Below are 17057 nucleotides of genomic sequence, written 5' to 3' on the forward strand. Positions count from 1 at the left end.
TGTTCTTTGCTTTTTTTTTTTTTGCTTTTTTTTTTTTTTTTCAGTTTTTCCAATAATGTCCTTTCTCTGTTCTAGGATCCTCTACAGGATCCTACATTGATTGCATTTAGTTATTTCTCCTTTGTCTCCTCCATCTCTAATAGTTCCTTACTCTTTGTCTTTTATGATAACTAGAAGATCTTGACTAATTCTGCTTTTTATAGAGACTATTGTTTTGAAATTATGGAGATAGAGTTTTTGTTATTTAAAAAAAAATTGGGTTTTGATAGTGTAATACAGTGATGGGAATATGGCATTAAGAATCAGAAGCCTGAGATCAGTGTTAGGGCACGGTGAGTTAAGCCTCTGCCTGCAACACTGGCATCCAGTATGCTCCACTTCCAATCCAGCTCTCTGCTAGTGTACCTGGGAAAGCAGTGGAATGTGGCCCAGTGCTTGGGCCCCTGCCACCTATGTGGGAGACCCAGATGGAGTTCCTGGTTCCTGGCTTTGGCCTGGCCCAGTCTTAGCCATTATGACCATTTAGGGGAGCGAGCCAGCTGATGTAAGACTTCTCTCTGTCTCTTCTCTCCCTCTTTCTCTGTAACTCTCCCTTTCAAATAAGCAAATAAATATTTAAAAAGAAAAAAGCAGATTTTGTAAATTTATGACTTAATCTGTATCAGGTTTCTAATATGTAAAATAAGGAAGATAAACATTCCCTTAAATTCAGCAAGTGATTGGCAGATCCTGCATTGAGTATCTTACAGCTTGTTAGGATAAGATTTCTGAAGATATTTTATAAAACTGTATGAGTATTGTACTATATATGAGGTGTGCGTGTGTTTATGTGTATGGAGTAGTACCAACCCTTCTAAAACCTTTTCTACCTAATTCTTTTGTTTTAAGGTGGTATTAGATTTATAGAAAAATTTTTACAGCACTGCAGAGTTCGCATTTACCTTATACCCTATACCCAGTTTTCCTTATTAATAACATACTACTATGGTACATTTGTTGCCATATTAATGAGCTAATGTTGATACCTTAACTAAAGTCCCTACTTTATTCACATATTTTTACTGTTTTCCTCTTCTGACATTTTAATATTAGTGTTATAATTATCATATTAATATTGAACCTGGTTTAATAATATTTCAATTTATTATAAGTGCTGTATTTTAATTTTATGTTGATATTTTAAAGCAAGCACGTTGACTTGTGTATTGTATATTTTTGTTGTAGCAGTGTTAGGCATTTTCCTCATTTGACATAACAGCCTTTAGATCTGAAATTTAACATTGTTCCTGTAGGAAAAAAAATTGCTTTAGAATGATTTAATCCAGTAATGCATTTCAGAAGAAACCAGTGGAGTGCTAATGGCTAATGGCTACAAGATATAATAGTACTGGGGCTGGTCCTGTAGGTTAAAGCCTTGACTGTAGCCCCAGTATCCCATATGGGTACCATTTTGAGTCCCAGCTATTCCACTTCTAATCCAGCTCTCTGCTATGACCTGAGAAAGCAGTAGAAGGTGGCCCAAGTCCTTGGGCCTCTGCATCCATGTGGGAGACCCAGAAGAAGCTCTGGCTCCTGGCTTTGGATTGGCTCAGCTCCAGCCATTGTGGTTATTTGGGGAGGGAGTGAATCAATGGATGGAAGACATCTCTCTGCCTTTGTTTCTCTAATTCTGCCTTTCAAATAAATAATAAATAAACCTTTAAAAATGCACATATAATATTTTGAAAAGTATGTACAAAAATAGAATTAAAGATGTTTATTTTTTGCACCCCCAAAAAACCCCATTTGAAATCCACAGGTTTTTTTTTTTTTTAATTTAATGTATTTGTTTGAGAGAGAGAGAGAGAACATGCGCAAGCACTTTTATTTATTTATTTATTTGAGAGGTAGAGTTACAGACAGTGAGAGAGAAGGCGGGGAGAGAGAGAGATAGAGAAAGGTCTTCCTTCTGTTGGTTCACTCTCCAAATGGCTGCAACAGCCGGAGCTAAGCTGATCCGAAGCCAGGAGCCAGGAGCTTCTTCTGGGTCTGCCATGTGGGTGCAGGGGCCCAAGGACTTGGGCCATCTTCTACTGCTTTCCCAGGCCATAGCACTGGCCCCAATAAATAAATCTTTCAAAAAAAGTATTTATAAATATGTGGATCATTTTATGGATTCAGACTGTATTTAATCCTGAGTTGTATTGTGTTTGATACATCCAGAATGATTTGAAAATGTAGCTAGGGGCTGGCGCTGTGACATAGCTCTCTGCTGTGGCCTGGGCTCGTGGCTCCTGGCTTCAGGTAGGCACAGCTCCAGCTGTTGAGGCCAATTGGGGAATGAACCAGTGGATAGGAGACACCGCTCTCTCTCACTCTTACTCTCACTCTCCCCCCTTTCTCTCTGTGTGTAACTCTGACTTTCAAATAAATAAATAAATCTTTAAAAAAATGAAAATTTAGCTAGTTGTATTTAGAAATTTATTAAGAGTCTCATGTGGAACTTTTTGCTGACAGTTTAATCTGAAGTGGACTTTCTAAAAACATTAAGTCTAAGATTATAAAAGATTTTGCTAATCATTCATCATCTGTTTGGAAAACTTGAGTAATGTTTCATACAGCAAAAATGAACTGGAATGACTTTTCATAGATGATCATTTTCTTTTTTGTGTAATTGGTAATTCTCTAGATTCTGTGTGCTTTTATTATCTTTACTGGGGACACATTTTGGAGTAATTCTTTTTTGCTTAAAACTGTTTTTATAGTTGTCTTGCATTAAATACTCTAAAGGTTTAAATAATTTTTAAGTAGCACATAGTTGTTGGTAGGATGATTATTTTTATTAAATTATATAGAGCTATATGGGACCAGCACTGTGGAGTACCCAGTAAAACCACCGCCTGCAGTGCCGGCATCCTATATGGGCGCCAGTTCATGTAGTGGCTGCTGTACTTCAGTTCCAGCTCTTTGCTATGGCCTAGGAAAGCAGTATAAGATGACCCAAGGCCTTAGGCTGCTGCACCCGTGTGGGAGACCCAGAAGAAGGCTCTTGGCTTTGGATTGGTCCAGCTCTGGCCACTGGGGGAATGAACCAGCTGATAGAAGACTTCCTCTCTCTCTTCCTCTATCTCTCTGCCTTTCAAATAAATAAATTAATTAAAAAAATAATAGAGAGTTATAGGCAAAAGAATTAAGAGATTTAGCTGTACATAAGTGTTCTGCAATGTTGTGAGGTTTGAATTAATCTAAGTATTGGGATGTTAATTGGGAATTTAGAAATACTTTGCAATTAACAACTTTTTTAAAAAAATATTTATTTGTAACGCAGGGTTACACAGAGAGGGAAGGAGAGGCAGAGAGAAAAAGAGGTCTTCCATCTTCTGGTTCACTCTGCAATTGGCCTCAATGGCTGGAGCTGTACCTATCCAAAGCCAGGAGCCAGGAGCTTCTTCTGGGTCTCCTATGTGGGTGCACTGCTTTCCCAGGCCATAGCAGAGAGCTGGGTTGGAAGTGGAGCAGCTGGGACTCCAACCAGCGTCCATATGGGATGCCAGCACTGCAGGCGGCGGCTTCACCCTCTATGCCACAGCGCCGGCCCCAACAATTAACACCTTTTTTAAAAATTTTTTTTCACAGTTTTAAAAAAGTTGATTTCCATGTTATTGGAAAGGCAGAGAGACAAAGGTCCTTCATCTGCTGGTTCACCCACGGAGTGCCCACAACAGCCAGGGCTGGGCAGGTTGAGGCCAAGAGTTAGGAACCCAAACCAGGTGTCCTATGTAGGTGGCAGAGACTCAACCACTTGAATAATTATCTGCCATATTTCCAGGGTGTCCCAGTGGGAAGCTTGATCAGAAGTGGAGTTGTGAGGCCGGCGTATGGTGCAGCAGGTTAACGCCCTGGCCTGAAGTGCCAGCATGTCATATGGGGTCGGGTTCAAGACCCAGCTGTTCCACTTCTGATCTAGCTCTCTGCTATGGTCTGGGAAAGCAGTGGAAGATGGCTCAAGTCCTTGGGCTCCTGCACCTGCATGGGAGACCTGGAAGAAGCTCCTGGCTCCTGGCTTTGGATTGGCACAGCTCCAGCCATTGCAGCCAATTGGGGAGTGAACCATCGGATGGAAGACCTCTCCCTCCCCCTCCCCCTCCCCCCTCCCTCTCCCTCTCCTCTCTCTGTGTAACTCTGACTTTCAAACAAATAAATAAATCTTAAAAAGAAGTGGGAGGCCGGCGCCACGGCTCAATAGGCTAATCCTCCACCTAGCAGCGCCAGCACACCGGGTTCTAGTCCCAGTTGGGGTGCTGGATTCTGTCCTGGTTGCCCCTCTTCCAGGCCAGCTCTCTGCTGTGGCCCGGGAAGGCAGCAGAGGATGGCCCAAGTGCTTGGGCCGTGCACCCCATGGGAGACCAGGAGAAGCACCTGGCTCCTGCCTTCGGATCAGCGCAGTGCGCCGGCCGCAGCGGCCATTGGAGAGTGAACCAACGGCAAAAGGAAGACCTTTCTCTCTGTCTCTCTCTCCTACTATCCACTCTGCCTGTAAAAAAAAAAAAAAAAAAAGAAGAAGAAGAAGAAGAAGAAGAAGTGGGGTTGCTGGGAATGAAATGGTGGGACACAGGTGTCCTAAGTGGCATCTTGTTTTCTAAATATTTCTACTTACCTGAAAGGCAGAATGTTGAGAGAGAGAGATCCTCCATCTGCTGGTTTGCTCTGCAAATGCCCATAATAGCTAGGGTTGGGCTAGGAGAAAGCCAGGAGCTATTCAATACAGATCCCTGTGTGAGTGGCAGGGACTCAGCTACTGGAGCTACCTCCCAGGGCATGCATTAGCAGGAATCTGGATTCAAGAGCAGAGCCATCTCTCTCTCTGCCTCTCCTTCTCTCTCTCTGTGCACTCTTTCACATAAATAAATATTAAAAAAAAAAAAAAAAGCATAGCTAGGACTAGAACCCAGGTACTCTCTTAGTGGGATTTGAACACCTCGTAATGCAGCTTAGCCACTGCATCAGACTCCTGCCCCAGCTGTTAAAATTTTAAATAGTGCACTAACATTGTGACATAGCAGGTTAAGCTGCCATTTGTGACACTGGCATCGCATATCCGGGTGCCAGTTCAGGTCCCAGGTTCTCTGCTTTGAATCTAGTTTCCTGCTTATGCACCTGGGAAAGCAGCAGAAAGTAGCCGAAATACTTGGACCCCTGCTACCCATGTTGGAGATCCAAATCAAGTTTTGGACTCTCAGTTTCTGGATTCAGCCCATCCTAGGCTGGGTCATTGCATTTGAAGAGTAAGCCAGCAGATGGGGGAGTGTTGTATATGTTTGTCTCTCTTTCCCTTTCCCATCCTCCCTTCCTCGCTCTCCTTTTGTCTTTCTGCTTCTCAAAAAAAAGAAAGAAAGAGAGAGAGAGAGAAAGAAAGAGAGAGAGAGAAGAAAGAAAAAGAAAAGAAAAAAGAAGAAAAGAAAAGAAAGAAAGAAAGAAAAGGAATTTTTTAAGTTTTTGTTTTTGGAAAACTTATTCCTGGTGCCAGCGCTGTGGCATAGTGGGTAAGATCACTGACTGCAGTGCCGGCATCTCATATGGGTGCTGGTTTGAGTCCCAGCTACTTCTCTTCTGGATCCAGCTCTGCTATGGCATGGGAAGCAGTAGAAGATGGCCCAAATCCTTGGGCCCCTGCACTTCATGGGAGACCTGGAGGAGGCTTCCAGGCTCCTGGCTTCCAATCGTCCCAGTTCCGGCCATTTTTTGGGGAGTGAACCAGTGGATGGAAGATCTCTCTCTAACTCTCTCTCTCTAACTCTTTCAAATAAATAAATCTAAAAAATAATAATAATAATAATAAAAAACCTACTTCTGACTTTTGTTACTCTTCTTTTGGATAGACTTTACAATCTTATTTTTATTACATTTATTGTGGTAGTATACACATAAAATTTACCCTTTCAGCCATTTTATTTGTTCTTTTGTTTTTATTTGAAAGTCAGAATTACAGAAAGAGGGGGAGAGACCGAGATCTTCCATCTGCTGGTTTACTCCCCAAATGGCCACAGCAGCCAGGGCTGGGCTAGGCCAAAGCCAGGAGCTTCATCTGAATCTCCTACAAAGGTGCAGGGGCCTGAGGACTTGAGTATCTTCCACTGCATTCCTAGACACATTAGGGAGCTGGATGGGAAGTGGAGCACCTGGGGTAGAACTGGCACCCATATGGGATACCAGCGCCACAGGTGGTGACTTTACCCCCCCCCACACCACAGGCTGGCCCCTCTCCTGAACTTGTAGCAATGGAGTGGCACATATTGCTTCTTTAATGTGATGTCTTCCAGATGCTTGTGACTTTTTGGACATGCGTACCTTTGATGGCCTGGCAGTTTCTCAGGTGTTCTTTTTCTTTTTAAGATTTATTTTATTTATTTGAAAGAGGAGCCAGGAGCCAGGAAGTTCTTCCAGGTCTCCCACATGGGTGCAGGGGCCCAAGCACTTGGGCCATCCTCTGCTATTTTCCCAGGCACTTTAGCAGGACGCTGGATCAGAAATGTAATAGCTGGGACGCCAACCAACACTCATAGAAGATGCTGGCATTGCAAGCCAGTATCTTTACCCACTATACCACACACCAACCCCTCTCCTGAACTATTCATGATTACCACCCACTTTCAGCATCATATTGTTCTCTAATATTTAACTGCATTAATGTTAAGTTTGTAAGAAATAAATAAGTCTCAGTTCTTTTTTGAAAAATATTTATGTATTTGAAAGAGAATATTTTCCATCAGCTGGTTCACTCCTTAAATGGCTACAACAGCCAGATCTGAGCCAGGCCAAAGCCAAGTTCTAGAAACTCCAGCCTGGTCTATCACATGGGTGGCAGGGGCCCAAGTACTTGGGCCATCACCCCTGGCTTACCAGGCACATTAGCAGGGAGCGGGATCAGAAAAGTGGCAGAGTCAGTAATGGAACTGTTGCTCTGATATGCATTGCCAACTGCAGCCTAACCCACTGCACCTCAACACCAGAACCAAGCCTCAGTTCTTGTTCTTAAGGACTTCATGGTTTCATGAGAGAAATATAATCTTTACAGTACAAATTATATCTTCAATTTGCCATTAAATTTAACTTATTCAATTAGAATTTTAATTTTACCTTGAAAAAGCAAAAAAAAAAAACTTTAACATTCAAGTTGTCCTATTATCCCACATAGTGAATTGGTTTTGGCTAAGCTGAAATCTTTACTCTTTTGACTTAGGTCAAATTCAGTACTCACAAATGCTTATGCTTTATACTTGGTAATAAGGGATCCAGAAAGTTTATAGTTTCACTTAATGTTAAATTATGAGTTATTCTTTCTAATAGAGCAGGGAGAGCTGAGCAGACTGTTGGTTGGAAAGGATTTCTTAGCATTTACACCCATATGGTTAGTTGAATTCTTTTGTCACTTTCTTGATCATGATCAAATGTGGTGTTATCCATGCATGCTTATCTCTTTTGGCAAATCATCTTGAATAATTGCATTTGGAAACTGTGTAAAGAGATGGTTTTTTAATTCCTTGCAAACCTGAGAGGTAGCAATTCATGATTTGGTTTAATGCTATAGCAGTTTTACTTAAAAGTAATGATATCAACATTAGTCAGTATTACAATATTTACTTGCATTCTTCTGACTTTTTTTAGTATTAAAAATTTAACACATTTTTCTTTATGAAAGCATGGTCCTTTAAGATACTGCAATCTCAATGTAATCGGTCTAAGAAACACTGAGTCTGAAATGGTTGACGGTGTTTTATTTAACAATATTTTTTTAAAGATTTATTTTATTTATTTGAAAGACAGTTACAGAGAGAGGTAGAGACAGAGAGAGAGGTCTTCCATCCTCTGGTTCACTCCCCAGATGGCCACAACGGCCGGAGCTGCACTGATCCAAAGCCAGAAGCCAGGAGCTTCTTCCAGGTCTCCCACGTGGGTGCTGGGGCTCAAAGCACTTGAGCCATCTTCTACTGCTTTCCCAGGCCATAGCAGAGAGCTGGGTCGGAAGAGGAGCAGCCGGGACTAGACCTGGCGCCCATTTGGGATGCCGGCACTTCAGGCCAGGGCGTTAACCCACTGCGCCAGATTGCCGGCCCCTTACTTAACAATTTTAGCACTTGTCAGGAGAAAAAGAATTCATAATACTGGGTCTAGACTTCTAATAGATTTCTATAAATTTTTTAAAACTGAATTGTGGTATAGTTTTGTCTAGTGAAAAGAATATTATATAAAAATAACTTCTAGTGTGGTGAGGCTATTAATAATTTTGAAATTTATTGCTTTTAAAAATAACTGTAGCCTTCTTTTTTCAGGGTAATCACTTTGATCAGTATGAAGAAGGACACTTGGAAATTGAACAAGCATCACTTGACAAGCCTATAGAATCGGTAAGATGATCAGTGCTTAATTTGGTGTCTTAGCCAGTTAGTTAGGTAGTGTTCGTGTGACATTTGATGTGAATGAAGTTAAACTCACTAATAATTGATAGTGCAGTTTAGAGCTGTTTTCTTGCATGCTCTATAGTAATCAAATAGAGTTTGGGATGCAATCTAATAAGTTGGGAAAACAGTCCAAAAAATCTAGAAACAAATCAGAATTTTGATGAAAAAAATATAATTTTGGCCTATCCTATAGTCTCTTAAAGGTAGCAAGTTAAAGTTAATGTTTTTTTTAAATTAAATAAAGGAGTAAAATGTATTTTGATCCTTTAATAGTGTCACCCTTCCTAGGCAACATAATCACAAATGAAATGTTCCATTAGAAATGGTTAAGGAGTGATAAGTTTTAATTACCAGACCATTGTGAAACAAGGTAAACTTGATCTCAGAAGCTGAAGAAATGTCTAGTTTTTGTCAAAAATTGATTATTTCTGTCCATACTACTTAGTTTGGGACATTAAAGATACCAAACAATAGATTAAGATGATTTGTTTACCCTGGCTCTTAATTTTTAAAATATCTTCTATATTTTAACATCATTTTCACTTTAAAGAACCTGTTACTTAAAATAACATGGTCTGTTGTTAAAATGTCAAAATGTCATTATTGTCAACATTTAATATTTGTGCTTAAGTGTACATAGTTACTAAAGGTTTCAGCAAGTTACTAGCAGAACTTGAATGGGGAAAATTCCAGGAAGAAATCTTAATCTTTATAGCATTCACAATGAGGGCCGCCACCCACCCCTGCCCCTATTAAGAAACATTAGCTCCTTTTCCCTCAGGAAAATAAGGCAGTTTAGAGAACACAGATATTTTAATTTTAGCTTTTATTTTCAAGACTGTAATATAGTAAAGGATCAACATATATTTATGTTCCTAATTAGGTTGGTGTTGTGTGTGTTTGTGTGTGTGTTTAGATGTTTACAGAAATTTACACAACTTGGGGTGTTCGACATTTTTCTTCCACAGCAGTTGGCCCATATTAGCTAAGCAGCCATGATCTGGTTTGTATTGCACGGTCTGCCTTTTTTTAATTTCTTCTCTAGGGTTTCTTTCTCCCCCACCTCCCCTTCTTATTTCTGTCCTTCTGGTCCAGTGAACACTGCATATAGTACCTTCTGTCTTAATGTGCGGCATGATGCTAGACTCAGGCATGGCAGTAACTGATGGCGCATGTGATAATGCTGCAGAGGGAGAATTCGCATCTGATGTTTGCTGAAAGTGCAGTCTTGTGTTTTGACATAAGGATAAAATGCCAAGCCCACTGTGCTAAGATAAAAACCACTGAAATTTATACTCTGTTCCATATAATCTTGGGAATTAGCCCAAGGCTGAGTTTTAAAATGAAACCTTTAGGCTAGATCAGTATCTTGTACTGGAAAATAATTTAGTTTTTCTCTATCTTAATATAAATATTGTGGGGAGGGGGTGCTGTCAAAGTTTAAGGACAGAGAACCATCAAAAACAATTCCCAGTAACATTCTATAAGGTACATAGTTGATAATATTCTTAAACTAGCTGTAATTCTGTGAATACTCCAATTTGACAGTAACAGAAATTTCAGTAGACTGAATTTGCAGTGTAACATTCATTATCACTGTATTCAACAAATATTTTTTAAAAACACTAAATTACATGATATTTCACATTTTTAAAGCCTTCTTTGAAGGCTACAATTTAATATTTCTGGAAAACTCATTCCTGTGGCATGTGAGACTAATGTTGTACCTCTCAAAATGTCCAGGATTTTTTCCCACCATATGTCACACGGAGACCATTTCAGAAGATAGTCTAATTGAACACTGTAGAGTAATATCAATGAATATATGCCTTATTTATTAAATAGTTTATCTTTTCCACTTAAAAATAGTATATAGTACAGTACTCAGACTGGAAATTTTACTTTTTAATAAATGTATGCTCAGAAATGTATGTTACATTAATAGATTATATTTCTAATGAAAATTTATTCCTGAAGCACATAAATATGTGTTATGTGATGTAGTACTTTAGGTAATAGTAGAAGGAGTTAAATAGAGAGAGGACACAAGATAGGTGGGATTTTATTTCTGCTACCTAATCATTTGGGAAGACAATCTAAATTTTAAAATAAACTATTACAATATACAGAGTGTTCCTCCCTCCTTTTCCTTCCCAAACAACAAAAGTTCTCTATCACTTACAGAATGAATGCCCTTATATACAGAATAAGTATATATTGGGTTATATGGCTGGCTGACTATCTTGAGCTGTTTCTTAGGGGAAAATGTTGTTACTTCTAACACAGAGTCTGCTGGATCAAAATCTTTCTCTGCAGCAATATCTATTGAGAGGTGCTGACTGTTTTGCTACAGCATGCAACTCAAAAGTGGCTGGAAATATGCAGCTTTGGGAGTCTACAGATCATTGCAGGAGCTAAAGGTCTAGTCATTTTTTTTTTAAAACAAAGGTAATCTGCAGCAGCTGGTAACCATGGAAATCTGCACAGGTTTGGGCCAAGAACATGCCTGTGTGAAAGGTTATTGTGAGTACAGGATGAAGGTCTTTTTGTTTTGTGATAGGGTAAAATTGATGTAAACCAGCAAAATGAGAAATGAGATTTAAAAATGCAACAATGTATTATGCATTTAGTGAACTTCTGAAACCTAGGTTTGTTAGAGAGATAATACAAGTACTTCCAATTCTATAGGCAAATATTGAAAACACATCAAAATCCAGCATTTGTGAAGTATTTAATATTTTCTATAATATTTTATTTTCCCTTATTCATTTCAACCAACCAAATATCTTTCAGTGAAATTTCTGGTCAAGAATAAAACACCTTTCTAATAAAATTATGAAAGAATTGCTAGACAGCTTGATTATCTAAATTAAAGAGAAGGTAGAAAGGATTGATATTTTTTACTTATTACAAAAAACTTTTAAAATTTAAAAGTCATTATTGCTTTATGAGATTTTTAGGTCCCAGCCATTGTAATTATGACCTCCACATAAAGACAAAATATTTAGAAAACAAGCACAATTTGTTGTAAACTCATAGGCCTGTCTAGGGTTGCATTATAGAATTGGTTGGTGTGATTTAGGATATATGGTCCTTTATGACCTTCATCATAGAAGGTGAGAAAACTGATGGGATAATGAATGATATTAAGCTACACAAAAGGCAGACTACTTGCATCAGACTCCAACTATGTTGTTATTGTTGCACTTGGAAGTGCACCTATCTGTCAGTTTTAGTTGGTCTCAGCTGTACTGACTGACTAATAAAATTCTGTCTTCATAGTTGTCTTCATAGGTTGATAGGGTAGGTTTAAAAAAGTAGTGTAAGTTCTCATGCTCCAGTTGCTGATATTTAGTTGTTTATCTAGGTATTTAGAAGTATATGTATAATTGGTTGTTTGTCATGTTGCCTATCTGTTTAGATCTGTGGACTCCACTAGTTCCAAACTGTAACTCTATAAGACTGCTGATTTGACATTTAGCAGTGACCATATGTGGACTGCACTATAAATAATGTGCTTCTTGGAGCTGAATGGTGTAGCATTACTATATGGCTTTTCTCTCTAGTCTTCATTGTGTCATCTGTAGTAAGCTATAGATTTTTTTATTTTGGGAATTTTTACTACTTGTTTGCATGGGTTCACCTAGTAGCATTTGGTTCTTGCTTATAGAGTCTTTAATACACAATCAGCAAAGCTTACAATCCACTCAAGAGACATCATTTTTGTCACTGTTGAAAATGGGCTAGCTAAATGGTTGTAAATTGAATTTGGCTGTCAGCTAAAAAAAATTCAGTATGGAATTAATATTCATTCACTTATTGATAAATCCTGAGTACAGTTTTCTCTTATGATACTGTTTTTTGTTTTAACAAACAGAATAAATGCGTACAGTGAGGTAAATTTTTACCTGTTTTGGAAGGCTCCTATCATATACTTGATGCCATTGCCAACATGATCATTGTTACTGTAATGGTATACAGATTCATGGGGCAGAGAGAGGTTCTTGGGAAAGCTTTCTACTTGTTATTTAATTAACAAATAAAAATATTGAGGAATGACTGTAGCAGTTAATAATGAAGGGTTTTTTTTTTTAATTGCTGGAATGTTTTCAGCATATTGGTACTGTTTATAATAAACATTTCTCTTTCAAAGATCTTCCCATTTAAAATTTATATTGTTTCCCACATAATAGAGAGGAACAAAGGTTGAAAGTGTAACATTTTGTTGATACATTTAAGTTTAGACATAGGAAGAAAAAATAAAGGCCAGCTGAGGTAATCTGGGTGAAAAAAAATTGAGGTTTTTAGATCAGCTCTATAGTTTAACCAAAATTGAAGAACTTCCTTTCCAAAGAACATGCCCCATTGCCAGAGTATAACAAATTAGCTGGTTTATGGGAACTCTTTAAGAATCATGTGGGAAACAAACTTTTTTGCTTGCCATCCTTGTACAAAATTCAGTTGCCTTATTAGTTAACTTAAAATTAGATTTTACTGCAATTCATGTATATTTAAATTATAGATAGCCTACCACTGTGCTCTGTCTTTGGTCATTGTAAATCAGACTTAAAAACTTTTTTTTTTATTTTATTTTTGGTTCTGTGAGATTATAATTAAACCCAAATAATTTATTTTACTTAAATAAAGATTTTAGTCATTATTACTGTGACTAAAATTTTTTTCTAATAGTTAATGATTTCAGAGGTGAATTTAGTGCTCATTGCCCTTGTTCTGTCTGCATCCCCTGTTTGAACTGTAAATTACTTGTGCCAGCTTACTGTTAAAAATAGCATCCATGGGAAGAAGAACTGGCAAAATCACAGCCCTACACAGGGAGAATGGATTGCTCTCTGCAGGCAGGTGATCATTCCAGTGGTAGACATGTCTGCCTTGTTCCACTGTGTTGTAAGGCATTCTGATATGCCCACTTTTGTTGCCTATCATCCTTAAACTGATTTTTGACAAGTGATTATAAAACCTGTTTTTATTTCTTAATTTTGCGCAGGAGGTGGCAGGGTAGGAAAGGGGTCCATACTGAATATAACCCTTTCTATAGAGTCACTCCCAAAGCAGGTAGTCTAATGATAGGAAAAGTCTAGATTTTTTGTATCCGGCATTCATTTACTCCAGGAGGCTGGTGAGAAGAGGTTCTGGGAGATGTCTGCTGTTACTGTTGCCTTTGTTACATATGATTGGAAGGACTTAGAGTGACATGTTAGGTATTTTAATATAGTCTATAGCATTTCATTCCCCAACATACTTAGGAAAACAGCTTTAATTAAATAATAGTTTTAACCTAAAGATTTAGAAGAGAAAGGCTACTACCATTTTTGTATTGATAGATTTTTTTTTTTCTGAGAAGGTGACAGCCATCCTCTTGAGTGGTTTTGTAAAAGTGGTGCTAATGTGTATAACCCTAAATTTTTCTTTTTTCTCCCTCTCCCCTTAACATTTGCTTTTCCTTTCACTGTTGTCAGTCACAACACGCTGCTCTTGAATCTCAGCTGGTCTTGACTCGTGAATTTACTTAATGCTTTCACTCTTTAATAAATACATTACTTGCAAGCAGTGAATTGAAAACAAGACAAAAAAAAAAAAAAACGACCATTAGTGATCGGACAGTTTCTTACTTTGTGTTACATTTAACTGTTCTTTTGACAGCCCAGTTTTTAAAGCCAGGTTCGTATGGAAATGCTTTCACTCCACTTGCACTGCTTTTGGAAATAGCATACTGCTTCATCTGTCTGTTTATTTTAGTGCATTCATAATATAACACAGTTAACATAATGTCTCATCTCCACTTAGCCAAAGATTGCATTTTCTTAAAAAAAAAATGGGGGTGGCACAACAATTTTTGTCAGCGTTGTTTAATACTTAAATCATAGTATTAGTTCATTAAGAGCTTAAATAGTAGCTTACCAAATGCATACTGTTAGAGACCATTCTGCTATCCTTATCCTTTCCAGAGTTAATCAGTTAAAAGAATTATAAAAATGGATTTTGTACACAGGTAAGTTTATTTTCATAGCTTTCCAAAAGCACTACTTATATTGAGATTTTTCTTTTTTTTATAATAAAGTTACTTATAAATAGTTAGACAAACAGTATTGGGTAAGGGTGATCTTGTAATGCAACTGCAGGGGAGGAGTAGCAGTGGCAATGTTGGATTCGGTTTTTGTGATGGCTGATGCAGAGGTCATCACTTGTGACTGCATATACTGTAATGTTTTCTGATTTTTCCAGTTCTTAGCAGAAATAATTTCTAGTGACCTGTTGTGTACCTTAATGGTTATATATTATAAAGAGTAATACCTGGCCAGCGCCGCGGCTCAATAGGCTAATCCTCCACCTGGCGGCGCCAGCACACCGGGTTCTAGTCCCTGTTGGGGCAATGGATTCTTTTCCGGTTGCCCCTCTTCCAGGCCAGCTCTCTGCTGTGGCCAGGGAGTGCAGTGGAGGATGGCCCAGATGCTTGGGCCCTGCACCCCATGGGAGACCAGGAGAAGCACCTGGCTCCTGCCTTCGGATCAGCGTGGTGCACTGGCTGCAGCGCGCCGGCCATGGCGGCCATTGGAGGGTGAACCAACGGCAAAAGGAAGACCTTTCTCTCTGTCTCTCTCTCACTTTTCACTCTGCCTGTCAAAAAAAAAAAAAAAAAAAAAAAAAGAGTAATACCTTTTGTTTTAGAAACAAGTTTTTCTTTATAGTTTGCTTCTACTTTTTTTTTTTTTTTAAGATTTATCTATTTGAAATGCAGAGTTAGAGAGAAATCTTAAATTTGCAAGTTCACTCCCCAAATCGCAACAACAGCTGGGGCTTGGCCAGACCAAAGCCAGGAGTCTAGAACTCCATTGGTGTCTCCCAGGTGTGTGGCAGGGGCCTAAGCACTCCGGCCAACTTCTATGGCTTTCACAGGTGCATTAGAAGGGAACTGGATCAGAAGCAGAGCAAAATAGTTGGGACTCAAGTCAGCACTCATATAGGATGCTGGTGTTGCCCATGGGAGGCTTAATGCACTGCGCCACAACTTCAGCTTTATCTACATTTATTTTAAAGATTTATGTTATTTATTTGAAAGACAAAGTTGCAGAGTAAGGTAGTGCCAGAGAGAGATCTTCCATCCACTGGTTCACTCCCCAAATGACCACAACAGCCAGAGCTGAGCTGATCCAAAGCCAAGAGCTTCTTGGTCTCCCATGTGGGTGCAGGGGCCTAAGGACTTGGGCCATCTTCTTCTTTCTTTCTTTTTCTTTTTCTTTTTCTTTTTCTTTTTTTTTTTTAAGATTTATTTATATATTTGAAAGAGTTACAGAGAGAGAGAGAGAGAGAGAGAGGTCTTCCATCCACTAGTTCACTCCCCAGGTGGCCCCAACAACCGGAGCTGTGCCAATCTGAAGCCAGGAGCTTCTTCCAGGTCTCCCATGCGGGTGTAAGAGCCCAAAGACTTGGGCTATCTTCTGCTACTTTCCTAGGCCATAGCAGAGAGCTGGATCAGAAGTAGAGCAGCTGGGACTCAAACTGGCACCCATATGGGATGCCGGCACTGCAGGCAGTGGCTTTACCCGCTTCACCTCAGCACTGGCCCCATTGGGCCATCTTCTACTGCTTTCCCAGTCCATACGAGAGCTGGATCAGAAATGGAACAGCTGGGACTCGAACCAGCGCCCATATGGGATGCAGGCGCTGCAGGCCAGGGCTTTAATCTGCTGCGCTGGCTCCTCTGTCTACTTTTTGTTTTTAAAAATAGTATTCTGATCTTTCCTGTCTCTCCCCACCCCATCAATGAAATAATGAGGTTCTCAGCCCAGTTTTCCAGTTTGTATGCTGCCATAAACTTGTAGAAGCAAATTTCCTTTAAACAATAACTGCAGAGCATTAGGAAAACTTAATATCCTAACTTTCTGTCAGAAAAAAATATTGGTGACATAATGTTTTTTTTTTCCTCTTACTTCAAAGGACATTTTATCATTGACTATGAAAGTAGATGATAAACAGTTTAATATGCAATATTAAAGGCAGAGAATTGGATAAGAGATTATAAAAGTTTCTGGTATCTTGAGCTTCATATAAAAGCTGACACTTAATTGTTGTTTCTGGTTTCTTTTCATATAATTGACATTGAGATATCTTTTCCAGTATGCTTCTAGGAAGATGAGACATTATGTGTATTGTTTTTTTCCCCTACATGCACTAATGGTTCTTTACTGTTAACTTACTGCTAGGCCTGTTTCATTCTAACATCTTAGCATTTTTGTTAGATTACATGTTGAAATGCATCACTCAGTCTGTGCTTGAGCTCATTTTATTTTTCTGTTTAATCAATTTAATTTATTGTTTTACTAACCTCACTGTTTTTTCAGTTTAATATTGGCTGCATGCTAGTTAAATATTTATATTATATATATATTAAAAAACCAATCAAGACTAGCCTGGATTTTGCTCTGATTGTTTTTTTCATTTCTAGTGGGGGCCAGTCTTACACTTACAACTTACTTTGTATCATGAAAGCCTGACACATAACTAGAATAACTAAATACAATGTAGATTTTCTTAAAAAAAACAAAAAAAAATCTTGAAATGGTGCTGTCTAGGTGGTGGATATGATTGTATAAGTACCTT

At 38.7% G+C, this 17057-nt stretch overlaps 1 protein-coding gene across 28 annotated transcripts in view; it reads left to right on the top strand.

Moving 5' to 3' along the window:
- Nucleotides 1-17057, top strand: part of GPATCH8 (G-patch domain containing 8) — a 102682-nt gene that overhangs the window by 20701 nt on the left and 64924 nt on the right. For 9 of the 28 annotated variants that reach the window (XM_070060605.1, XM_070060620.1, XM_070060608.1 and 6 more), the window contains exons 2-3: nucleotides 8310-8384; nucleotides 14100-14117. Coding sequence is in view for 2 of the 28 variants with exons in the window: in XM_008271582.4 (XP_008269804.1) it covers nucleotides 8310-8384 (75 nt within the window). In the remaining 26 variants the exon portion in view is untranslated. Of the gene's footprint in view, nucleotides 1-8309; nucleotides 8385-9406; nucleotides 9456-14099; nucleotides 14118-17057 lie in introns of those variants that run through there. The other 19 variants (XM_070060602.1, XM_070060613.1, XM_070060612.1 and 16 more) reach the window with 4 other exon arrangements.

Source organism: Oryctolagus cuniculus, chromosome 17, assembly GCF_964237555.1.
Source record: "Oryctolagus cuniculus chromosome 17, mOryCun1.1, whole genome shotgun sequence".
NCBI lineage: Eukaryota > Metazoa > Chordata > Mammalia > Lagomorpha > Leporidae > Oryctolagus > Oryctolagus cuniculus.